We start from the raw sequence: 27,142 nt of genomic DNA on the forward strand, positions 1-27,142 counted from the left end.
GAACATCTTGCCTCCTTCATACATCTGGAACACACCAAAAAGTACTGATTGCCAGTACATAAGGCTACCTGAAAGTCTTCCATCTCTCCAGTTGCTATGTTTTCCAGGCTATTCAGAATATTTAGAGCAATGCAGTCTTTCTTACGTACTCTCTTTATACAAGCAAGTTGCCATCCTGGCTGGACTACACTAACGTGCAGTTAGGATACGTTTCTCCCCGGGAGGGAGGATGTGAGCTGAGCTCTGCTAGATTCTTTTCTGTAAAGGATGACCTTGACAGGTCCTGCAGAAAGTGGCCTCTTCAGTCCTAGGTGCTTCACGTCAGCTGTGTCTGTTCAAAAGTAAGCCTTCATGCCAGGGACGCTGGTACTTTCCAAGCACTGTTGCCTAGGGAAAAGACAGTACTTTCACCACGACCATGAGTCAAAAAATGGAAGGTGGGCCTGTAAGTGATGTGGCATATTCTGAGGGCAGAAAACAATTTCCCTGGAACTGGAACACCTGTCTCGTTTAAGACTACCATTTGACACATGGTTTCACAAGAGCTCAGAAAAATTTCATTTACTTTACAAAACTCAATTAATTCTTGACTTTCCTCCCTTGGGTAAAACAAAAAGGCAGCTACAGTGAAGGCTTGAGAAGCAGATGTTTGCGGGGCGGGGGGGAGAAGTAGAATGAAGAAACGATCTGTAATGGACAATCAGACACTGATATTTTGGAAACAGTTGCAATATTGCTTCTCCCTCTGGCCAGACCCCAGATGTCAGCTCCTATCAGAGCCTCCCTTTCTCTCACACACCCTCCCACAGAGTCAGGCCTTGCACACAGTTCAAGATCATAGTCTCAAGTGTGCCTTGGGCCATCTTTCAAACAGCCAATGAAAAGATATTTTAATGGAGGAAATGAGTCATCTTGGAGGATAGGAAGAAGATGGCTACACTTCGATAATAAGAAGATCCTTCACCTACATTGCTGCCTTAAGGCACCCACCCATACTCACCCTGGAGTGATTGATGGCCCACTGGGTGCATATTCCTCAGATCTAATTAATGATGCCACCCACCCCACCTACTAGTCATGTTTTCAATTTCAGCAGCTTTCCACCACCACCTACTTCTCTCCTCTATCTTCCCATTCCTCTCCGTGGAGATAAGTTACTAGTTGGCTACTTACTAATCCTCCTGTTAATGAATATGTCAGGCTACTGTAAGGCCTCATACTGAAATCTGTAAGAATTTGTGACACAGACAGAAAAAAATCGAAACCAGCTAGCAAAACTTTCCTGAAGGATAGAAATACCCAAGATCTGAAACTTGTTTTAAGGCGATGGATTCCACACCTCAGATCCCTCTTTCCGCCTTACCCCAAGCTTTTTATTATGAAAGATCGTAATCTTAGGAATAAATCATAAATTCTGTGACAATTGGGTTTCTTCCTGGGAGTTCCTTAGGGACGCATGAGTAACCGTGTGGGTGGGAATGGAGAAGTGTAAAGGTCGTAGGTTCCTAGAGCCCCCGATTCTGTTCCTTTGGCCACCTGGTCCCAGGTTGCTGCGTACCCCGGGCGACCGGGAGGGGTGTGACTGGGGGCCCCCAGAGCGCGCGCCGGTGCCCACCCCCGCACCCTGCGCCCGCCCGCCCTCCCCCGCAGCCTGAGTGACCGCAGAGGCGCGCTGGGCCGGGGAGGGGCCGAGCAGCGCGCGCTGAGCCGGAGAGGCGGGCGGGCTGCTGCCTGGCGTCCGCTTCTCCGTCCTCCCTCCTCCACTCCCTCCGCCCCTCCCCTGGCAGCCGCGCTGCCTGGGAACCCGGGAAGCCGCTGTTCCCAGCCCGCAGCCTGGGTGCGGGCGCCCGAACCAAGGCGGAGGTGCCGGGAGCGCGGAGACCACCAGCCCCCGGGGAAAGGCGAGGGCGCCCTGGGCGGAGAGGGCAAAGCTGAGCGTGTGTTCGCGCCTGAGAGCGGGGGCTGCGCGGTGCCCAGCGCGGACCCCTTCAGCCCCAGCCCCGGTCGCCGCATCCCCGGAGCCTCCCCGCCTGCGCCCGAGGCACGCGCGGCACAGCCATGAACACCAGCGATGCTAAGGAGTACCTGGCCCGGAGGGAGATCCCTCTCCTTTTCGAGGTAGGGGGCTCAGGCTGGCAGAGGGGCGCAGGGTGGGGGAGGTCGGGAAGGGCGTGTGGGGGGCTCGGGGTGAGGCAGCCGCTCCCCGTCCCACGTTGCGGGCGCGGGGCAGGGACGCGAAGGGACTCCCAGACGCTCGCCCGCCTGCCCGCTCGCCCGGAGGTAGCCGCCTTTCCCGGGGATTGCCGGGGTCCTGGTCGGTAGGCTGGGCTCAGGAGCCCGCATTTCCCAGGTCGAGTCTCAGCCCTCCAGCGGGCTCTGGAAAGCAGCCTGCCGCCCTCGGAAGTGGGCGCCCAGGTGGGCTCAGACCGCGGCCGGCCGCGCTCCCCGGGCGCGAGGGTCAGGCCAGGTGGGCACGTTGGCGCCCAAGAGCGAGCTGGGTCTGGAAACGGAGCGAGGGGCTCTAGAGCCCTGACCCCTCCGCGCGCCAAGGGTCCGGGTCCCCGCGGTGAAGGCAAAGTGTGGACGGAAGCAGCCCGCGCCGGGGACAGCTTGGAAGAGAGGGATGGAGATGCCAACACCAATCCAAACCCATCGAGTGCTGCGCTACCGCCAGGGCGGCAGGCCGCCAGCGCCGCTCTGCGCTTTCGGTGAATGAACTCCTGAGCACGTTTCTCTGTCGCCTTTGGGGGCGGTGGGGGGGGGGTGCGGGGGGTTGTCTCTGAGGCCGGCCTCGCCAGCCCTCACCTAGAGAATGCGGGTCGCAGAGGGGTGGGGAGGCGGGCGTGTCTCCTGTTGCTCTGTCTTCAGACCGCAGCACAGCAGCATCTGCCTCCGGGGCCGGGCCGGAGGGGCACTTGGAGAATGTGGAAGAGGAGGCTTGAGGAACTAAAGGAACCTTGGCTAGCTCTAAACCACAGTCTCCGTCACGGATCGTGTTGCTTCCTTCTTCCCATATTTGAATCTTAAAATACTTGTTTAGGTTAAAAAGAAAAGAAAAAAAAAGAATGGATCCGAGCCAAGCTTCATAGAGAGAACCCTGAAAGGAGAAATCCGTTCACTGCATACCTTACCCGTCCCCACCCCCTACCCCCCTACCCCCACCACATTTCTTTAAGATGATAACTATAGATTGATAATGGTCTTGAGTTGCCCTTTTTTCTGTTTGGAGGGGTTTCTTCTGTCAAAAGAAATTTTAAAAGACCACGTGGGAGAAGAATTTTGTCCCTATTTTTCCAAATTTATCTTTAAAATTGGTCACCATCATTATAGCTCTTCATTTTTTTTTTTTTTGTTCACCTCTGTAAGCCACCGTTTTTAGGTTCATCTGAAGCCAAGATTTTCACGTAAACCACCTACTACTTAGCATAAGTCTGGTGTGTGAAGCCCCAAATCTAGCAAGTGTGTTACTTGTGTTTGAAAATCATCAGGAGGTGCTGTGTAAGGACAGGTCTCGGGGGTATGTAGGCTTCCTGCTAAGAGTTTTTCTTTTTCTTTTTTAATTTTCAAAAAGTAAATACGGAGATGAAGAGTTGGAGGTTTTTGTCATAAACACTGCTACTGAGATCCATTTCATTCCTACACTTCTAAAAGAATAACTGCAGGAGAGCTACCTGTTTGTAAAATGCTGGTTAATAGGACATCTTTTTCTTATAAATAAATGTGGGTACTGTTTTTCCTTCTTGGTGGAAAGTAACCATAGAGAATTTTGACAGGTTGTTCCTGAAAATTTACACCGTATCTGCAAATAAGTAATGGCAGGGTTTGTGGGGTTTTTTTGGTTGTTGTTGTTGTTATTGTTTTGTTTTTTTTGTGGGGTTTTTTTTGGGGGGGGGGGGCGTTGGTTGTTCAGCTGTTATGCTTTTCTTTCCTTGTCTTTTCTGCATATGAATTGGACACTTTAAGATAATGCACACCCAGAAAAGGAAGTAACTCACTTAGGAGAAATGCGGTAGTACAGTGTACTTAAATGCAATCCTGGGCAATGGAAGGAGACTGCTGGTGTCCTCCAAAGGCCTTCCAGTGAAAAGAATCTGTGTTGGGCTCAGCAGTGAGAGAAGTAAAACATGGCACTTCTCCATGTGATGAGTGTAGACAGCAATACCAAATGCTTTAAGTTTCCAAAGTGGATTTTTTGTTTCAAAACCACAATCTAGGTACACAGAGTTTCTAGGTAACAAAGTTTAACAATTAGATATCTGTCAAACAGTGAACTCAAAGAGATGGAATAATAATGTTTGCTGGTTATCTTAGATCTGATCTGTGATGGTGGCTGGCTACTAAAAGAAAGGATTTAAATTATCCATAAATGAGTAGAACTCATTCCCTCCCCTCTTCTAAAAGCAATACCCTTAAGGGAATCAGTTTTGTTTAAAGAGGCTGGAAATGTATATTTTCAAGTAAAAACAAACAAACAAAAACCTTCATTGAGTAAGTTTATCCATTTTAGGCCATAATAAGGATAAAAATAAATAAAAGACCAAATCTTGAATTCATATTGTATTTAGATTATACATGGGGCACAGATAATCTGGCATTTCTCTTCATCCCACATCTTATTTTTGCAAGATGTAGAGAGAGGACTATATGGGCTTTTTAATCAGAAACATTGAGTTGGAATCCTAGACCTAGGCGTTTCTAGATGAGAAACCTTGATCAACTCATTAACCTCTCTGATCCATGATTTCCTATTCTACAAAGTGAGGATAATAATGCTGAATAGAAATGAGAATATACTGGGCAAGCTAATGCCTGCAGAGACACAGAGTAAGCATTGCCACAGTTAACCAAATTAACATGGGCCTTGAGAAAGTTAAACACAGTGTGTGTGGGGAGGGGGGGGAGGGGAGGGAGGCGTTGTGTGTGTGTGTGTGTGTGTGTGTGTGTGTGTGTGTGTGTGTCACAGGTTTTGACACACAAGCTGGATGTGGATGCCCAAGTTAGTCTTTTCCCCTCCGTCTGCAATCAAACTTTTTTGATTGAACACTCTAGCCACACTATTTAAGATTTCAGAGAAAAACTTACCTAGTAAGAATTGCCTACCATTTTGAGCAAATTGCGCCAGAATAATTTGAAAATAGAATACTGTACTTAGGAAAGATTTCAGCCTTCTTAAAGGGTGGGTGTTTTAGGCATTAATAATGTACATTGGTGATAATAATCCCCAATGCTTTTTCCATGAAATATTCTAATGGAAAATATTTTTCACACCAGTCCGGTTCCTAGGAGTCAACATTTCCAAATTGGCGGCATTTTTAGAAATTAGTACGTGTGACACATCAGACACCAGGAGCAGAAAAAAGCAATACAGGATCATGCTCCCCACTCCCCCTCTGTAACCTCTGGATATTATAGTGACTTATTATATGCCAAATACCATTTTTTGAGTCTCAGACTTCATGTTTTCAGTGAAGTGTTTTTCCTAATTAGAAAACTGTTCAATGTGCATCTACTGTGTGTCAGAGAAAGTGTTAGAGGCAGGAGATTGAAAAATGAACAAGACCAACACTGTGTTGTTGAAAGGTTTATAGTTTAAACGAGGAGACTAACATGTACATTGATGATTTCAGTACAAATGACAGGTAAGTTTGCTTTTTCTGTGTGCCTTCGGAACATGGAAGAAGAGTTCCATAAGCCAACCTGAGGGCTCAGGGAACATTATCACATGATGACAATAATATTCACTAAAACTACCAACAACACTTATTGAGCCCTTACTGTGTGCCAGGCACTTACTATGAATTTTGCAAATATTAAGTTTTTAGTCCTTAAAAAACCCTCTGAGGTAGGTATTATTACTGCCATTTTATACAGGGAGAAACTGCAGCTTGGAGACTTTAATAGAACTGCTGTTCCATTTTAAACTAGATAGTTGCCTTCGTCATTTAAAAAGCACAGAATGCTCAGCTGAAAACTAATTGGTCCAGAATTTAAGGAATTGTCTTAACCAGATAATAACTTCAACTCTTAATTATTTATTAAAAGACAAATGCAAAGAACAAAAACAGCCAGGAATTTAGAGATGGGGCATACACTAATTTAACAAAGGCGATTTTAAAACATTTTATTGTATTTCAGAGCCTTTTGAATGGACTGATGTGTTCTAAGCCTGAAGACCCAGTAGAGTACTTGGAAAGTTGTTTACAGAAAGTAAAGGAACTAGGCGGCTGTGACAAGGTGAAATGGGATACATTTGTCAGCCAGGAAAAGAAGACTTTACCTCCGCTCAACGGAGGACAGTCACGGAGATCCTTCCTAAGATCTGGTAATGTATATGCAGAATAATAGACAGTCTATATTTCTGGCAGTTCTCATTAAAACACCAGATAAACTGTAGGCAACGATTTAATTTCTCAGGTTTCCAAACTCCTGGAAGGATATTTGACCGTGGAATATGATTCATCTCCCTCTGCTACTAATTCTAATCACCTCTGTGATAAGACAAACAAAATCACATACGTACTTAACTATAAATGAAGTTTATCCAGCACTTAACTATAAATGAAGTTTTATATTACTGATGTCATTACCTTGTGAAATGAATTGTATGAGCAGACTATGAATTGTTCTTAAAATTGCAAATAAGACTTTTCCAAATAAGTGAGATGACAGACAAAAATGATAGTTATTACTAGCTGGGAAGAGATTTGATTGATTAATATGTTTTCAAATTCAGAGTTCATATTAATGCATCTGCATAAATGCATGTAAGGTTTATACTTGTTAATTCAACAGGATTTATTAAGCAGCTACTGAATGCAATACATTGCATTAGACATTTGGGTGCTATGAAAGAAGTAGAAGACATGAACATGTTTAACAATTTTAGGAATAGTGTGAAGCTAATTTGCTAAAGGAGTTTCATGGTATTCTAATAACTTTCTGAAATAGTTGCTTATCAAAATTAGTGGTTCAGCCCTAACCCGGTTTGGCTCAGTGGATAGAGCGTCGGCCTGCGGACTCAAGGGTCCCAGGTTCAATTCCGGTCAAGGGCACGTACCTTGGTTGCGGACACATCCCCAGTGGGGGGTGTGCAGGAGGCAGCTGATCAATGTTTCTAACTTCCTATCCCTCTCCCTTCCTCTCTGTAAAAAATCAATAAAATATATATATTTTTAAAAATGAGTGGTTCAGCATCAGCCAACCAGCCTTTTAGACTCTGTATGAAATTGAGATGTAAAATAGTACATGCAAAATGGAATCAGTTCCAGTCAGGGGAAACTAAATTAATTCTTTCCCAGTAGCCAAGATCATTATATCTTCCAAATTCAAACCATTCTCGAAAATTGTACCAATGAAAAGTTTCAGCTATATAGACAGATTTGAAATAAACATCATTCTATTTGCAATAAGTACAAGGGGAAATAAATCTTAATTTATCTTACTTAGTCATGACCCACTTGGGTTTTATCTGAATGCAGTGTGGGAAAAAGTCAAATGTGTTAATTTTTAAGAAATACAAGCAGAGAGGGAAAGCAGAAATCTTGGGTCAGAAACATCTCCAGAGAGGAGAATAATCCTTCCCTGCCCATGCAGGAGTCATCACTGGGGGATTTGGGATTGGATGCTTAAGAGAGCACCTTTTTAACCAGTTACCACTGCAACACACCACATAGTAAATTACTGCTTCGGGGAACAAAACGATATTTTCATGGGTCTGAAGAGTTCATACTAGTAAACATTCCCAAAATGGCTAATTTACTTCCCAGGGTGTCATTATATTGTTAGAATCTGGCTCAATGTTAAATATATGCTCCAGGCCCTAGTTAAATCAAGTGAGGCTAATATGGGTAACTGCTTTCTACACCTTAAAACACTAACAAACCACAGGTAGTACTGGATTTAGTCTAAGAAAATTTTACCTTTTTAAATGTAATTCTAAGAGGATATGATATTCTAAAGGCTGTGATATTGAAAGGCTGCTCTCAGAATGAGTATATAAAGTGACAGTTTTACAACACATGGAATCTGTCTCTATTTTATACTGTTACATGGCTTGATTATACGTAGAAGCCAGACAGGCCAGTGTTTAATAGCAAGTAGTGGGGACTGTGGTCAAACTAGAGGGCAGAACTAGAGAGCGGGGGTGGGAAACCTTTTTTCTGCCAAGGGCCATTTGGATATTTATAACTTTATCCGCTTAATATAAATTTATGTTGCTATGAAAAAAGCTCCTAGGTTTATTGCATTTTGAGTCTCACCTGCAGTTGCCTTGCAGGGCCGGACCAAGTGATTTCATGGCCTTATACGGCCCTCAGGCCGGACGTTCCCCACCCCTGGTCTAAAGGCAAGAACAAATTTTGAAAAAATGTCAAGCTGCACAAAACATTTCTATAAGACTCTTTTTGGGCCCACAGATGATCAGTTTGTAACTCCTGATCTGGCAGAAGAAGCTAAAACAGGAATGGAAAATGTAGGTTTAACTTTCATTAAAATTAAAATTGCTTATCTATTTTAGCCTCCATACCTGTCCCAGAATTCCCACTCAGATACTTTTTTTTAAGGTTGGAAACTAATTATTAACATTTTAGGAGTTGGAAAGATTAAGTTTAGCACAAAGACAAATGCCTGATTTCTGTTTCAGAAGGAATGAGAACAATGAGTCATTGTTTAGTTTCCTTATTGTGTTGAGGAAAAAAACAACCACCACCTGACATTGTTTTTTAATACCATCAGTGCCACAACTATAAAACATAAAATTTTTTAAAAAGTTATTATTATTGTTGAAAGTATAACAGATGTCCCCCTTTTTTTAAATTAATCATCAAATAGAACGTTTCCATGTACTATAGTGACAAGAATGTTGTATCATACTGTCCTTTTTCTAGAATGTATGCTTCAAAACAGACAAGGATTTGTCCTATAATAATAAAACTTTACTTAATGAAATGCTTTACCCATTTGTGCTTTGTAGGTTTTAGCTATAATTTATGGAATGAGTTTTCAATTCAACAAAATTGCTAACGTCACAGTAATTTAAAGCATTATGATTATTTCTAGGAATAAAAAGTTATTCATGCATTCTTGGTAAAATCTTGACATAAATATGCTAATATGTAATTACCATACAAAATTATTCTATGACATAAGACATTTTAATCATTTAAGCAAATGACTTCCCTAAGTAAAAATATGATTTAAAAAAAAGGATAAATTATTGGCCGATAGTTCTTTAAGGCATATTACTATAGTAAATGTGAGCTAAGCATGTGCTTTTTTTCTGCTATATGTATACAATTGAACAAATAATAACTTGTGAATAAGAGTTCTGGTCCCATAGTTCCAAATGTACATAGAGTTTCTCTTCTGAACTATTGCATTGTCGTCTTGTACTCAACATATTCAAAATCAAACATACAAACATACCATATTTGCTTCAAAACCAACACTCCCTTCTCCTTTTCCTATTTTCATGAAGTCAGTCAGTGAGTCAAGTTGAGCAATAAAATAACCATTTATTGAGTATTATGTGTCAGACTCTTAGGACTGAGCATGTAGACACCAAGAAAGAACAAACATGGCACCTGCCCCAATGGAGCTTACAGTCTAGCAAGGAAGTCAAGCATTAAAAATACACTTAGAAGCACAATGGGCGCTATAGGAAATGCCATATGCTATAGAACTAACCATATTAACAGGAGGATGGATCCAATCTAGGCTGGGTTCAGGATACACTTCCTGGAAGAAGTGACATGCTGATCCTCATAGACAGTAAGCCATGTAGGTGTTAGAGAAGGATGGATGATTGAAGTACACCAGGGAGCAGAGAGAGAATAGAAGTTCCTGACCTAGAGAAGAGGCTATGATAGAGACAGGAATGAAAGAAGCTCAGTTTTCCCAGAACAGAGAAGAAAGGACAGAAAGATACTATATGAAATGCAATGCATTCCTTATCCTTTCAGACTTGAAACCTGGCAATTGTTTTTGAACGGTCACATCCTTTCATTTCTCTTATCCCAATTCTAACCATGTCCTTCATGTCCAGACATTCATATCCATTTCCCCTACTATCCTGCTAACCTGATCCCTTACTTCTCACCTGTGGATTACTTTAACAGCCTCTGAGCTGCTACTATTTCTGCTCCTAGTCTCCCCCTACTCAAATCAATTCTAACCACCACCAGATTAATTTTCCTTTAAAAATTTCATATTTCATCATGTCATTTTTCTACACACACACCCCTCCCCCCCCAAAAAAAAAAAACCCTCCACTGGCTTTCTACCAAATTAAAGCTAAACACCTTTACTCTGATATTCAAAACCCTTCACGCTGTACCCACACTCTATGTGCCCATCTTCAGGCTTTTTTCCACGGGGAACTGTCTATTTCAACAAAGCTGTTCTCTTTGTTAATGATTCAACAAATATTTATTGGACACTGATTGTGCCAAGCACAGTTCTAGATCCCAGGGATACAGAGCTCCAGGTAGACAAGATCTCCCCTGTCCTGAAACTTAACATTCTAATAGGAGAAGACAAAGAATGAATGAGTAAGAGGCCTCTCAGATGTGAGGTGGTAGGCTATGCAGATCATTACTGGAGTGATGTCCTTGAAGTTAACTGGGTGGCTACCCTAGATTAAAGAGTCAGCAAAGTCTTCTTCATCGGAGGTTGACATTTAAGCTGGTATGTGAATGGCAAAAATCAGTCAGCCATGGGACCAACAGAGGAAGAACATTTTAGGCAATGAATTGTGGGGACAGCGTTGAAGGAGGCAGACCTGTGAGAGTCTATGATAGAAGGTTAGGTAAGTGATGATGGCTTGGAGAAGAGTTGTGGTAGTGGAGATGGATTTGGGAAACATTTTGGAGCTAGTCTCTGGGAGTAGACATGAAAAGTGAGGGAAGAAAGTAATCAAGGATAATGCCTAGTTTACATTATCCACCTGTGTTGGGTGATGTAATTCAATTTCAAGACAACAGAATACTGTTGTCGTGTTTTCCCTAATATAGCCTTTCCCAGAATTTTCTAAAGAATATCCACTGTCATCGGCAAACTACTCCCTGCCTTTTGTGGAACTAAAATAAGTCCAGTGGGATGGCAGTCAATGACCTCTTTTATCGTTTGAACAGAGAATGGAAATTTCTACCTGATCAACAACCTGGAAGGAGGTGTGAGGATTATGCCACAATGAAATGCAGTGGTCCCCTCATGGAAGGCCAGGTGGCCTCCTGTCCCTTTTGTGCAGGTGTCTTTTGATTAGTTAGGGCTTCTCTGTGCCTCCTGGAATACTGACACATGCACGGGGTGAGGAAGGAAGGAGCCATGAATTCATTATATACCGACAACTGGTCAAGACCACCTGCCTGATCTGGGCTTGCCAGCTCCGTCCTTTGGTACTTTTGAATATTACATTTGTATTTCTGACTCTGAGTCTTTGTGTTTTGTTTCCACCAACCGAGATATACGTTCACATTTCATCACCTATACTTATATTTCAAAGTTCAGGTGGTGCCTCTTTTGCAAGTCCTTTCCTACTACTCAACCGAAATGGATCTACCCACTCATTGAACTCCTGCCATTGTAGATGTAAACGTAAATCTTTATAGTTACATTTATAAATCAAGGAGGTTAAAGTAATCAGTATTGGGAAAGTAAAATTCAATGGTGTTGAAAGATATTCTAAACATAGAAATTGTTTGCTACCCTTTTACCTGTCTTGTAACAGTGCCCTAAGTTTTTATGCATTTTACCACCAAGCCATTCCACTAGACTACACTGGAGTGCTTCAATTATAGTGAATGTGTATATATTTATTAAATAAATGAAATACATTATGTATAAGCATTGACCCACGGGCAGCTACCTATGGTTGTGAATGTTGTGATGGTGTGCACTACACAATTCTAGGGAGAACCATTTGCGGAGACCAGGATGTATATAAATGACCAAGCAAGAGTAGGCAACACTTAAGAAGGTTCTGCCGAAACCGGTTTGGCTCAGTGGATAGAGCATCAGCCTGCGGACTGAGAGGTCCCGGGTTCGATTCCGGTCAAGGGCATGTACCTTGGTTGCGGGCACATCCCCAGTGGGGGGTGTGCAGGAGGCGGCTGATCGATGTTTCTCTCTCATCGATGTTTCTAACTCTCTGTCTCTCTCCCTTCCTCTCTGTAAAAAATCAATAAAATATATTTAAAAAAAAAAAAAAAAGAAGGTTCCTTCAGTGCAAGGGTTGGCAAACCATGGCCCATGGACCAACTCTGGCTCACTGCCTGTTTTTATAAATAAAATTTTATTGGAACAGGAGCACATCTATTTGTTTATCCAGGGTGGAGCAAAAGTAGGTTTACAGTTATGAGTACGCAAAACACAGCTTATTCTTGTATTATTATGTATTATTTTCCATACAAACAACTGTAAAGCTATGTTTGCCCCATCCTATATATTGTCTATGACTGCATTCCTGCTTCTGTGACCAAGTTGAGTCTGAGACTGTCTGTTCCTCTAAGCCCAAATTAATGACGTTGACCCTTTAAGAAAAAGTTTTCTGACCACTTATGAGATGGGGTCTTCCTCAAGTTGAAAAAAAAAATCAAACTCATTTAGTTTTTAAATGTTGTTTACTAATTAAGTGCAAAAGAAAAAAATGTTTCATTATGCTATTTTTTTTCCGTTTCAAAGTTGTCTTACTCTTTTGCAGTAATGCCTGAAAATTCAAACTTTCCGTATCGGCGGTATGATCGGCTCCCTCCAATCCATCAATTCTCCATAGAAAGTGATACAGACCTCTCCGAGACTGCAGAGTTAATTGAAGAATACGAGGTTTTTGATCCTACTAGACCTCGGCCAAAAATCATTCTTGTCATAGGTATGAGGACAGAAAGCAAAATTCTCATACTATTGCTAACTTTGTGTATTTATTTGCATTTCAAAAAATTAAGTCAATTATGTATCACATTTGCAAAAAATTAGTCAGATAAAAAATGGCAAACAATAGAAACAAAAGCTTACGAGAGAATAGATGGAAATATTTTTAGCATAATTTTCAATATACCAGAAATTGTTATAATTACATAACCTAATGCTGTTTCACTTTTATAGAATCCATTACAGTGTCATAGAAATTCTCTATAATGAAAGTAAGGACTAATCCCTTCAAAATTTTTTGTCCTGTGGTTTTGACTATTTAATTGTTAACATAGATAACTGAATTTCTTAGACGTTTTCTAAACACGATGGGTTTTCCCTTTAACTCAAAAAAATTGAATATTTATTCATTATTAACTTTAGAAAGAATAATAATAATAATAATAATAATAATATGTTGGAAAAGACTCATGTAAGTGAATCATTCTTAGCAATTACAATAAAATGTAAATTTCAATGTTATTAGACAAGCATATCTAAAAGAATAGTGTTGTAAAAGCATATAACATCTAAGAATTAATTCAAACAATAGTGATGAGTTAATTTTTTAAATTCCCACTATGAATCTTTAAAAAAAATTTTTTTTCTTTATTGATTAAGGTATTACATGTGTCCTTATCCTCCCATTGCCCCCCCCCTTCGTGCCCTGACCCCCCTAGTGACTGTGTCCATTGGTTATGCTTATATGCATACATACAAGTCCTTTGGTTGATCTCTCCCCCGTCCCCCATATTTCTCTGCCTTCCCTCTGAGGTTTGACGGTCTGATCAGTGCTTCTCTGTCTCTGGATCTGTTTTTGTTCATCAGTTTATGTTGTTCATTATATTCCACAAATTAGTGATATTTATCTTTCTCTGACTGACTTATTTCGCTTAGCATAATGCTCTTCAGGTCCATCCATGCTGTTGCAAATGGTAGGAGTTCCTTTTTATAGCAGCACTAGAGGCCCGGTGCACGAAATTTGTGCACAGGGGTGTGTGTGTTCCTCGGCCCAGCCTGCACCCTCTCCAATCTGGGATCCCTCTCACAATCCAGGACTGCTGGCTCCCAACTGCTTGCCTGCCTGCCTTCCTGATTGTCCCTAACCGCTTCTGCCTGCCAGCCTGATCACCCCCTAACCACTCCCCTGCCAGCCTGATTGATGCCTAACTGCTCCCCTGACAGCCTGTTTGCCCCTAACTGCCCTTCCCTGCAGGCCTGGTCAACCCTAACTGCCCTCCCCTGCAGGCCTGGTCCCCCCAAGTGCTCTCCCCTGCAGCCTTGGGTCTCCCCAACTTCCCTCCTCTGCCGGCCTGGTCACCCCTAACTGCCCTCCCTGCAGGCTTGATTGTCCCCAACTGCCCTCCCTTGCAGGCCTGGTCCCTCCCAACTGCCCTCACCTGCTGGCCATCTTGTGGCGGCCATCTTGTGTCCACATGGGGGCAGCCATCTTGTGTGTTGGAGTGATGGTCAATTTGCATATTACTCTTTTATTAGATAGGATAGTATTCCACTGTGTAGATGTACCATAGTTTTCTAATCCACTCATCTGCTGATGGGCACTTAGGCTGTTTCCAAATCTTAGCTATGGTGAATTGTGTTACTATGAACATAGGGGTGCATATATCCTTTCTGATTGGTGTTTTTAGTTTCTTGGGATATATTCCTAGAAGTGGGATCACTGGGTCAAATGGGAGTTCCATTTTTAATTTTTTGTGGAAACTCCATACTGTTCTCCACAGTGGCTGCACCAGTCTGCATTCCCACGCACAGTGCACGAGGTTTCCTTTTTCTCCACATCCTCACCAGCACTTTCTGTTTGTTGATGTGTTGATGATAGCCATTCTGACAGGTGTGAGATGGTACCTCATTGTCGTTTTGATTTGGATCTCTCGGATGATTAGTGACTTTGAGCATGTTTTCATATGTCTCTTGGTCTTCTGTATGTCCTCTTTTGAAAAGTATCTATTTAGGTCTGTTGCCCATTTTTTTATTGGATTTTTTTCTTCCCCTTGTTAAGCTGTATGAGTTCCCTGTAAATGTTGGAGATTAAATCCTTATCGGATATAACATTGGCAAATATGTTCTCCCATGCAGTGGGCTTTCTTGTAGTTTTGTTGATGGTTTATTTTGCTATGCAGAAGCTTTTTATTTTGATGTAGTCCCATTTGTTCATTTTCTCTTTAGTTTCTATTGCCCTAGTAGCTGTATTGGTGAAGATATTGCTTCGGCATATGTCTGAGATTTTGCTGCCTGTGGATTCCTCTAGTATTTTTATGGTTTTCCATCTTAAGTTTAAGTCCTTTATCCATTTTGAGTTTATTTTTGTGTATAGTGTAAGTTGGTGATCTAGTTTCATTTTTTTTTTTGCATGTGTCTGTCCAATTTTCCCCACACCATTTATTGAAGAGACTGTCTTGACTCCATTGTATGTTCTTGCCTCCTTTGTCAAATATTAATTGAGCATAGTGGTTTGGGTCAATTTCTGGGTTCTCTGTTCTATTCCATTGGTCTATATGTCTATTCTTGTGCCAGTACCAGGCAGTTTTAAGAACAGTGGCTTTGTAATACAGCTTGATATCTGGTATTGAGACCCCACCTACTTTGTTCTTCTTTCTCAGGATTGTTGCAGCTATTCAGGGTTTTTTTTATTCCAGATGAATTTTTGGAGAGTTCGTTCTAGGTCTGTGAATTATGCCGTTGGTATTTTAATGGGGAGTGCATTGAATCTATAGATTGCTTTGGGTAGTATGGACATTTTAATGATGTTGATTCTACCAATCCATGAACACTGTATATTCTTCCATTTGTTTATGTCTTCCTCTGTCTCTTTTTTCAGTGTCCTGTAGTTTTCTAAGTACAGGTCTTTTACCTCCTTAGTTAAGTTTATTCCTAGGTATCTTAATTTTTTTGGTGCAATGGTAAATGGGATTGTTTTTTTAATCTCTCTTTCTGTAAGTTCATTATTGGTGTATAAAAATGCCATAGATTTCTGGATGTTAATTTTGTATCCTGCTACATTGCCGAATTCACTTATTAAGTCTAATAATTTTCTGATGGAGTCTTTAGGGTTTTCTATGTCATCTGCAAGTAATGACAGTTTTACTTCTTCTTTTCCAATTTGGATACCTTTTATTTCTTCTTGTCTAATTGCTATGGCTAGCACTTCCAGTACTATGTCAACAGGAGTGTTGAAAGTGGACATCCCTGTCTTCTTCCTGTTCTTAGGTGAAATGGTTTTAGTTTTTGCCCATTGAGTATGATGTTGGCTGTAGGTTTGCCATATAAGGCTTTTATTATGTTGAGGTGTGATCCCTCTATTTCCATTTTGCTGAGGGATTGTATAAAGAAAGGGTGTTGGATTTTGTCAAATGTTTTTTCTGCATCAATTGATATGACTATGTGATGTTTATCTCTCAATTTGTTTCCCACTATGAATCTTATGTTGAATATGGAAACATCATTCTGATGCCATTTCACAAGGAATAGGTACTGAAAATATTTTAAGTACTTTTTTGACCACTCTTGCAAATTCTAGCTCCCTCAAAATCTATAAAAATTATGAAGATACCTGTGAACATGAAACATATGTAGTCATTGTATCATTTTCCAGTTTGACTCAGCTCTCACAGAGATTACTGACAGCAAAAAATCTAATGTGAAATGCTCAAAGCTATTTTCGTCAGTAACTGTTAACTGAAGGCAAAATGTATATATACATCCTTCATGCAAGGAACTGCTCCTAGAAGATATAATAATGATGGCAACTAGGGAAAAAGCATGAAAATAAACACACCAAGCTATAACAAGAATTTAAGTTCACCAGACTAGGAGTGACATTTGTATATCTCTAAGTGTAGTGAAAATGAAATTGCAAACCTATCTAACCCTGAATTGTTTATAATAATATAATAGGAAGAAAAATATAGAAATCAACTTTCCAAAAGTCAAAATATTCTTATAGTGTATGATAGTCACTCTTATAAATTTCTATCTATTCTTGAAAATGTAATTTGTGTGTGTGTGCTTAAAATTTTGAGGTCCTTAACTATAAGACAAAGAAATACTTTATTAAAAGAGCTATAGGTGAAGAATAATTGGAAATTATTTTACCATTTTATAATTACATATTATTCAAATTGTGGTCTTCTTGTTTCTGTTAGTAAATATTAGTGATTATTAGCAGGATGAGCAAAGGAGACTTGATTGACCATGAAAAAAGTGAAATACCAAATTGCTCTTGTGTAAAACAGCACATAGGTGAATGTTTTGTGATTGTGAATTTTATATAAAAATGATTAAAATATTTCAGTAAACTAAGATCTTTGAAGGAGATATAGATCCTCCACTTCACAATTCCTTTGTTACTTAGTAAATCAACTTGCTTTCCAAGGGTGTGATTTTGGTTTTAGACTTGCATGCTGAATTGTAAATTTTCTGTATTACAAGAATGATACAAAACCAATGATTATAAATAATTTTTAGAGAATTGAGATAAAAGAAGAAAGGAAAAGTCAAACCTTAGGTTATCTAAGAAAATTGGGGCAATTTTAAGAAGTTTCTATAATCAAATTCATCCAATAAATTAATGCTAATCTCTGTCAATTGTATTAATCAATTGTGTTGTCTGCTATTGCCTCCATTAGTTGACAAAAAACAATTTTTTTTCTGTGAAGGTGCTTATAAATTTCTTAGTATGTTTAATTTTTTAAAATTCAGTGGTATTTATATTCTATTTGTTTGATGGTTTGTAAGATTAAGTATGAAAATATAGTTTATGAAAGATAACTTTCATTCTTCAGGGATTAAATCAATTTGAAATTTTGATGGAGTGTTCATAATTTTTTCCCTTCAAGCCAATCCATGATTTGCCCATAGGTTAATAGGCTAAAAGCAGCTATTTAGAACCAAAATTAACTTTTGATTTGCAAAGTAATGAATTTAATCTGATAATAGTTCATAATGTTAAAGCTAATCAAATAGTATTAAGAGGTTCTTAGAGAACCATAAAAATGTAAACAAATTCCTATACTAAGTTGAAAAAACCAATAAAAAGGTGAAAGCCAGATATTATTAGGTACATTATTTGGGATTGGGGTTCAGAGGTGATTCTCATTATATTAATTGTTCTTAGACGTCTGCACATTAAATTTTTTAATGAGAAAATAAGCCCTAAGTCTACCCACTTGGAACTCTTCTGTCAAAACAAAACACTTGTCTTTTTTTTTTTTTTTCACTTATAATAGAGGCCCAATGCACAAATTCATGCACTTGTGGGGTCCCTCAGCCTGGCCTGCGGGATGGGGCTGAAACCAGCTCTCCCACATCTCCCGAGGGGTCCCGGATTGTGAGATGGTGCAGGCCAGGCTGAGGGACCCCACCGGTGCACAATCGGGGCCAGGGAGGGACCACAGGAGGGCTCCAAGGTGAGTCTGGGCCATCTTGCTCAGTCCCGATTGGCCAGACCCCAGCAGCAAGCTAATCTACCAGTCTGAGCATCTTCCCTCTGGTGATCAGTGCAAGCCATAACAAGTGGTTGAGAGGCCTTAGCATATCATTAGCATATTACACTTTGATTGGTTGAACAGCTGACCAGACACTTAGCATATTAGGCTTTTATTATATAAGATTATTTATAACAAGAATAAAAAACATTTACTAAATAACTATATATAAATGACTTCTACCCTCCAAAACTTAATATATTGAATTAGTAGAGAGAACATCAACTCACTTTCCTATTGAATTTTTATTTTCAATGTTGTTTAATAAATTATAATTATATTTTAATGAATATTACCAAAGCATTTTATTAGTTATTAGACATTGACTTTAAAGATATTTTGTCTACAGTCAATAATTTATGCTTAGGTATTTGAAAACATTTCATTTTTATAATTGTTAACAAATAAATTAGACTGGGCTGGTTACTATGCTGTATTTTGAAATTTATTCAGACTTTAGATTCCAAATCATCTAGCTTGTTTAGAAATATAAATTAACTAAAATAATCTAATATGATTTGGAAGTAAAATTTGAGCCATATATTCATAATTATTTTAGTACTTATGCTTTTAAAATTAAATGGCAACTATCAAGTGTTAGTATTATGTTATATTGCAAATGTTGATTATTTCACACTAACATATTACAAAATCAAAGTTATCATGAGTTCTGTAAAATTATTCTACCTTGAGAATCTATTTCATTCACTCTGCATAAAACTTGAACTTAAAGGAGATAGGGCAAGGACATGCATGAGCAGAAAAAGTTCAAGAAAAGATTTAAATAAGTTGTGTCGATATTATTGGGGGCCTGGTGAAAAAGGTGAAGGGATTAAACAAACAAACAAACAAAAAGATAATAAACTCATAGACACAGACAACAGTATAGTGATTACGAGAGTAAAAGGGGGATGGGGGAAGGTAGAAGAGAGTGAAGGTGGAATAAATAATGGTGGGAAAAGACTGACTTTGGTTGGTGAACACACAATACAATATACAGATGATGTATTATAGAATTGTACACTTGAAACCTATATAATTTTATTAACCAATGATACCCCAGTAAATTCAATTAAAATTTTAATTTAAAAAAATTAGTGTGCCTTTGGTTCAAAAATAATTGTTATAGTTCACCCTACTACACATCAACTCTTTATTGACATGAAACACAAGTCTGTTATTTCAGTCATTGTCCTGTGTATGCCATAGATTTTTCTTCGTTTATGAGGAAAAAACTGAGAGCTTGCATAGAATAATAGTGAAGATATCTTTCACCTGCATTGTTCAAAAACTTTTTAAATTAGTTATTTAGTAAAATAGGTAAAGGAAAAACTGTCTCTCATTTAATGCCATTGATCACGACAGTTCTACCCTTTCCCTGGTTAATCTGCACTCGCTCTGCATTCAGGAATGGGGTTGAGATGCCACCAGTGGAACACGTACCTGCCCTGGTCTTTACTGTTAGTCTAGAAGCTGCATCTGAAGATGAAGGCAATCATTGTATAAAAGGGAGTTTCTTATTGTATCAGAAGGTCACGATTTAACCTCTTTTAAATCGTAGGTGGTCCAGGAAGTGGAAAGGGTACTCAAAGTTTGAAAATCGCAGAACGTTATGGGTTCAAGTACATTTCAGTGGGAGAATTATTAAGAAAGAAGATCCACAGTGCCAGCAGCAACAGGAAATGGAGTCTCATTGCCAAAATAATTACAACTGGAGAATTGGCCCCACAGGTACGGCTGTATAATTTGCTTTTTCTTTTTTAACACTTCTGTAGTTTTTATACCAGTTGTGAGTATACTTAGCTTAATTGCCGTTTTTCATCCTTTTTCCTTTATAAAAGGAAACGACAATTACAGAGATAAAACAGAGATTGATGCAAATTCCTGATGAAGAGGGCATTGTTATTGATGGATTCCCAAGAGATGTTGCCCAGGCTCTATCTTTTGAGGACCAAGTAAGAATGTCTTCTTATATTTTAAATGACCTACTTTTTACTTAAAACTTAGAGATTTTTTTAAAAAGACTTCTTGGAAGACTTGATGTTGTTGGAAATGAATTCTGGTCTGAAAACAGGCAAGTACATCAGTACAAGGTGGCAGAAGGTCATTTCCTTGGCACACAAGCTTAAAAACCGAAGACAGTCTCTGCCAAAAAGAAAAGACAAAAATTAATAGCAGATTTAAGTTTTTACTGAAAATTCTAATCTCTGTAGCCTTTATTTCAAAATCTTTCGCTAGGATTATATTTTTTATCTTTAATTAGTAAAAACAAGTCTTACTCGTTACTACCCAAGGATATACAACATCAACTGTATTTGCATTGTTACCAATTAAGGAAGCCCTCTTCCTGGGTTTGTGAAATACTAAACTATCTACCTATCACAAAGGAGGGTTCCGGTTGCCAAAGTTACTCAAATTTGAGTAGATTATGCCTGCTCTGCACCCAACACATCTATTTTAAAGGGAAATAAATCAATGAAAACATTTTGAATATCTATTTAATCTTTGAAAAGCTAGTGTAACTGATTTTTTTTATTTAAAAATTTGAATTACAAAAATATTATTGGCTATAAAACTTTCAAGTCCTGGTATAAAAAGTGAAAGTTCATTAATACCCTCCTTCCATTCCACTGACCCTCCTCTCCTAGTAAAAACACTATTAAGCCCTAGCAGGTTTGGCTTAGTGGATAGAGCGTCAGCCTGCAGACTGAAGGGTCTCCGGTTCATTTCCGTTCAGGGTATATGCCCAGGTTGCGGGTTCGATCCTCAATAGGGGACGTGCAGGAGGCAGCCAATCAATGATTCTCTCTCATCATTTATGTTTCAATCTCTCCCTTCCTCTCTGAAATAAATAAAAATATATTTAACAAAAACACTATTAAGTTTGTTGTTTACATATATTTCAGGCCTTTTCCTGTACGTCACACACACACACACACACACACACACACACACACACACACACCCATGCATGCACATGTGCACATATTCATACAGATGCATTTTTAACATTCATAGCTATTTCTAGACTGTCTGGCAAAAAGTCTTCCCAGGTGTAGTCTCATCAACATTGAATGAGAGAATCTGTTTCTCCCAGATATAATTCACATTCTTTTCAACCAGATAAAATTCGTGTTTAAAATTTTTGCAACATAACACATAAGAAATGGTATTTCATTTTTCACATTTACATTTCTTGAGTTACTACTTAGGTTAAGTATATGTTCATGTAGGTGGTGGCCATTTGTATTTCTTTCTTGTGTGAATTACCTGCTTTCCTTTGTCCATATTTCTACAGACCTGGTTTTTGTTTTTGTTTTGTTTGTTTTTTACTTATTTAAAGAAGTGTTTAATATATTACATCTAGCTATTACATCAGAGAGGATTAGGTCAAATAAGGTGGAAGTTTGTGTCTCTCATGGAGGAAGCCTGGAGGCAGGCAGGCAGTCTGAGGCCAGAAGAGAGCTCCCTAAAGCCTTTCTTTGAATCTTCCCTTTCACTGTGTCAGGACACCTTTGCGCGGCAGCGTCTTTCTCCCTCCTCCGCTTCCTCCTTCCACAGACAGGCCACAGCATCTGTGCTCACTCGGTTTAAGGGCTTGGTTCTAATTGCTCTGGCCTTGACGAGAGAAATACTAGGAAAATCAATGTTTTGTTGTTTTTGCTGTTGCTGCCACATGGAATGGCTAATGAAAATGCTCTGGCGGCCATTCTATATGATTATTGGCTATTGGCGGAGCATGAGCAAGAGGCTGGCAGGCATTCCCACCCAAACCTGGTCCCCATCCTATGTATTGAATGAGATGCACTTGGCAAGCACAAGCATAAAATATCTATTTGATTCTCTCTATTGCCTTTCAAGCATCCTATATCTTCCCCTGGATAATAACTAAGGGAGATCCAGTAGCTTTTCTGGTCACTTTAAAAACATGAACAGATAGTCTCATTTGCAGGTATTAAAAAGTCTAGTACACAATTATATCTCAATAAAAAAATTAATTAAAAAAGCTCTGTTCAATCTAAATCAAAACTTTAATTTTTCATTTAATTTACTATATCTCTGCTACCCTCAGGTTGGGCCTGGCTCAGCCTCAGAAACCTAAAGTGACATCTCAGATCCTGAAATTCTTCCTCATGTAGCTTATAGTGGGGCAGGTAGGAGAAAAGGGGCAAAAAACACACAACTCCCCAGGAACTCTCTCTGGACATCAGTCTCCCACTACTCGTATACAGCTTGGGCATGGGTGATAGGCCGAGAGTCACAGTGCTGGTTTGGGGAAACCTCTTAGCAGGTATCTCTCTAGAATGTGCAGTCACATGTATGTGCTGTTCTCAACTACACTCTGAGTCTGGAAGAGACCCATTTTTCATCTTCTTAGGTTGGTATCATAGCAGCCTGGAGTTTCTTGGCCACTGTGGGCAGTGTAGTGATACCTAAGGCTGATGCCTCCATTGCTGACTATGGGAGTTCAGAGGATGCAGAGGCAAAGCTGAAGTGTTTATGTAAAGCAATGTGTTAGGGTCAGCCCTGACTGCTCCACAACTTATGTGTACTGTAAGCTCCCGGGGTATCTTTTTTTTTTCTGGTACCATTTCTGACACTAAATGTGTGGGGATGTCCCACACCAGTTCTCCAATCCATCAGCATCAACCATGTGTCCAACAATTGAATTCAACCCTGACACTATTCAGAGTTAGCACAGACCCCACAGGTAAAGGGCTCAGTCCCACCAGACTGCGCCCCCCCCCCTCACCACTTCATTCCCAAGTCCCAGGGGCCAACCAGCTATAAATTCAGGGGTTCCCATAACACCCTTGTCAGGTTTAATGATTTGTTAGAACAACTCACAGACCTCAGGAGAACACATATTTACCAGTTTATTAGAAAGGATGCAAGTCAGTCAAATGGAAGGAAGCGTTGTGAAGGGCAAGGTATGAGACTGGGAGTGTGGAACTCCCATGCCCTCTCTGGGCACACCACCCTCCAACCCTTTCATGTATTCACCAACCCAAAAGCTCCCAAATTTCATTACTGAAGAGGTCTTGGAACTCGATCTCTAATCCATTCCCCTCCCTGGAGGTCAGGGAGTGAGGCTGAAAGTCCCACCTTCTAATCTCAGGTCTGGTCTTTCTAGCAATCAGCCCGGTTCTGATATTATATAGGGGCCCCACCGTGGATCATCTCATTAGCTTAGATGCAGATGTGGTCAGAAGGTCATTATGAACAACAAAAGACACTCCTATCAGAAAATTTCAAGGGTCTTAGAAGCTCTGTGCCAGTAATTTGAAACAAAGACTAAATATTGTTTTTATTATACACGACTCCTGGTTTTTAACCAGCTCTTTTTAGTGCACATGTGGGCATATATGCCCATATGCAAAAATTTCCCCCAAGACTTCCCCACAGGTCCAGGATATAAGAGAGGGATTTCTGATGCCAGCCATATACTAGTGAAGCTAAGACCAGTGTAACAAAAAGAACTAACCCTTAAGTAGCTTATAAGACAAAGAAGTATACTTTTGGGGGGGTAATAGCATCAATGTGAACTGTCCACATTGGCTGGGCAGCTTTTCTCCTTGAAATCATTTCGGGATCATGGTCCCTTCCAAGCTGTTCTGCCATCCTCTAGGACACTGCCACCGTCCATATGGTCGAAGCAGAGTTGCCATCATGTGGGGTCCAGCTGGCATGGAAGTGGGGGTGCGGGGGGCGGAGAGAGTGTGAAGGTCTGAAGTCCCAGACCTGGAAGTGGCATCCATCACTTCATGGTGTTATTGAGAATTCAGTCATGTTGCAATTACAAGGCAGGCTGGGAAATGTAGTCCAGTTGGGAAGCCAGGTGTCTGGCTACAGTTTTATTACTATGGAAGGACAAGAGAACTTGGTAGCAGTTTCAACAACACTTTGCCCCTCCAGCCATCCAACTGTCTGCTTTCTTTCTTCTTCCCACACATAGAATGTACTCACTCACTCCCCAAGGAAAACAACTCAGAGTCCCATTCTCTAGTTCAAGAATCTCTACTAGATGTGCAGTTTTCTCTGTTAGATCCCCGGTCAACTTCTCATACTCAGCCATCTATGCACTAAACATCAACTTGTCTTCCCTCCCTGCCATCAGTCAACAGTGGAAAAACAAGACCAGGAGAAGTGAAATAAAGGCTCCTATTTGAATATACAGTAGTCACTGAACCATAGCAAATAACAAATTCTGTGAGGTAGGGATTGCAAAGGGTTTTTGCCCTGGCAATACACTGACTTCCCAGGCTAGCCAACTCCTGCTTCTGCTCTCACGGAATAACTCTTTGTCTATTCCCTTCTGAGCCCCCGCCCCCACCCCACCCCCACCCCCGCCTTTCGAGAAGTATTTCCTGTTGTCTATTGCCCTGCATAACCACATCAAAGTGGCATGTTGGTGACTACACTCCTGAGAGCTATTTTTAAGTTTGAAAAAAATACAAGCTTTTGGTTACTTCAGTAAAACCATTTCCTCAAAAATATGGTAGACTTCTCTTTTTGTCTCCAGTTAGTTCCATTGCCTTTAACTACACTCAAAGTTCTTTCCTGGATATAGTGTTAAAACACTTTACTTCTTTGTTTTCTCATTTTGATGGCAGATACCTGGAGGCCATATAAAACAACAGGCTTGGATAGGAAAACAACATCCACAGTTTGGGTTTGGGTTTAGGGCTGGTTTGTTTGGTTTTTGTTTTTGTTTTTCTTTAAGTGCAAGGGGGTTGTTAATGGGAGTCCTTGGAGCAATAATAGCCTTGTCTTCTGTTTGGAGGTATACAAACAGTTTGCTTTTCAAACTTTTTTTCTCTTCATCTGCTTGCAAATTGGTCATTTTTTTTCTTGGGTTACCTATTATAATATGTTGTCATATGCAAAGGCACAGTCAATGCATACCAACATTCTAACTCTTTCTAGCCATTTCTTCTTTAGCTATGGGCTCCATAGGAACATCAATACAAGTTATCACAAGTTGTACCAAACATTTTGCAATGACATAACAAGAGCCATTAACTTTCTAGCCTAAAATATCTGTGCCTTTACTGCCCAAGCAAACCAATGCCACATATTTCAGTTTTAGATAGTGTCCCACTTTTATGACTATTGTCTTTTCTAGCCATTTCTAGCCACTTCTTTCTAGCCATTTCTTCTTTAGCTATGGGCTCCATAGGAACATCAATACAAGTTATCACAAGTTGTACCAAACATTTTGCAATGACATAACAAGAGCCATTAACTTTCTAGCCTAAAATATCTGTGCCTTTACTGCCCAAGCAAACCAATGCCACATATTTCAGTTTTAGATAGTGTCCCACTTTTATGACTATTGTCTCTATTATTCAGAGTAAATACAAGATGCTGTAAAAAGAAAATCTATACTAATAAAAGGGTAATATGCAAATTGGTCACGACGCCCTCACAGTAACAACTGAACAGCAGGCTGTGTGGGGCGACCAGGCCAGCAGAGGGCGGCAGTGAGGGGTGACCAGGCCAGCAGAGGTGGGCAGTGAGGGGCAACCAGGCCCATAGGGGGGGCACTTAGGGGCGACCAGATTGGTGGGGGAGGCAGTTGGGGGTGACCAGGCCGGCAGAGAGGGGCAATTGGGGGCAACCAGGCCGGCAGGGGGGGCACTTAGGGGCGACCAGATTGGTGGGGGAGGCAGTTGGGGGTGACCAGGCCAGCAGGGGGGGCAGTTAAGGGCCATCAGGCTGGCAGGCAGAGGCTGTTAAGGGTGATCAGGCTGGCGGGGGGGGCAGTTAGGGGTGATCAAGCAGGCAGGTAGGTGAGCAGTTAGGAGCCAGCGGTCAAGGATTGTGAGAGAGATGTTCAACTGCTGGTTTCGGGATCGGGCCGAAACCGGCAGTTGGACATCCCCCAAAGGGTCCTGGATTGTAGAGGGTGCAGGCTGGGCTGAGGGACCTCCCCTCCCCATGCACAAATTTCATGCACTGGGCCTCTAGTATCCTATATAATAATAGACAAATATGCAAATTGACCATACCTCCGACACACCCACAAGCCACGCCCACAAGCCACGCCCACTATCCAATCAGAGCGAGTATGCAAATTAACCCAAACCAAGATGGCTACAGCCACAGAGAGCAAGGTTTCCTAGGTAACAGAGGAAGCCAAGCTTTCTGCCAGCCGTTGCAGGCCTAAGCCTCCACTCAAGCTACAAAGTTTCAATTATAAAAGGTAAACAAATTCAAACAAATGGCAGCAGAATGGAGCTTGAGAGAGCAGGCCAGGGTTGCCACTGGCAACAGGGGAAGCAAAGCTTTCCACACACCCTGGCCAGGCCCACCCGCTTAAGGCAACAAAGTTTCAATTATAACCCTAACACAAATGGCTTCGGGCCTTGGAGGGAGCCCCAGGCTTGGCTCTGCTCCAGGCTACAAAGTTTCAATTGTAGAAGGAAAATAAATTCCAGATACCAGGGCCTCCACTTGTGTTGCCAGGGGGTGTGGCCGGCCTGCAAACCACCACAGGCCCCTCGCTCAGGCCACCCCACGCCCCAAGGGAACCCCACCCTGATCAGGGACACCCTTCAGGTCAAACCAGCTGGCCCCCACCCCTGTACCAGGCCTCTATCCTATCTAATAAAAGAGTACTATGCAGATTGATCATCACTGCAACACACAATATAGCTGCCCCCATGTGGTCAAAGATCCTGCCCCCATGTGGACACAGGATGGCCACCACAAGATGGCCAGCAGGAGAGGGC

The 27,142-nt window shown here is 40.9% G+C and overlaps 1 protein-coding gene across 1 annotated transcript in view; it reads left to right on the top strand.

The window, feature by feature from the left end:
* Nucleotides 1–1,852: 1,852 nt before the first annotated feature.
* Nucleotides 1,853–27,142, top strand: part of AK5 (adenylate kinase 5) — a 200,830-nt gene continuing 175,540 nt past the window's right edge. Inside the window, exons 1-5 of the mRNA XM_054721084.1 lie at nucleotides 1,853–2,118; nucleotides 6,136–6,322; nucleotides 12,698–12,865; nucleotides 19,969–20,138; nucleotides 20,249–20,362. Of these exons, the coding sequence (XP_054577059.1) occupies nucleotides 2,059–2,118; nucleotides 6,136–6,322; nucleotides 12,698–12,865; nucleotides 19,969–20,138; nucleotides 20,249–20,362 (699 nt within the window). The 5' untranslated portion in view covers nucleotides 1,853–2,058. The remainder of the gene's footprint in view (nucleotides 2,119–6,135; nucleotides 6,323–12,697; nucleotides 12,866–19,968; nucleotides 20,139–20,248; nucleotides 20,363–27,142) is intronic.

This window comes from Eptesicus fuscus, chromosome 9 (genome assembly GCF_027574615.1).
Source record: "Eptesicus fuscus isolate TK198812 chromosome 9, DD_ASM_mEF_20220401, whole genome shotgun sequence".
Lineage (NCBI taxonomy): Eukaryota > Metazoa > Chordata > Mammalia > Chiroptera > Vespertilionidae > Eptesicus > Eptesicus fuscus.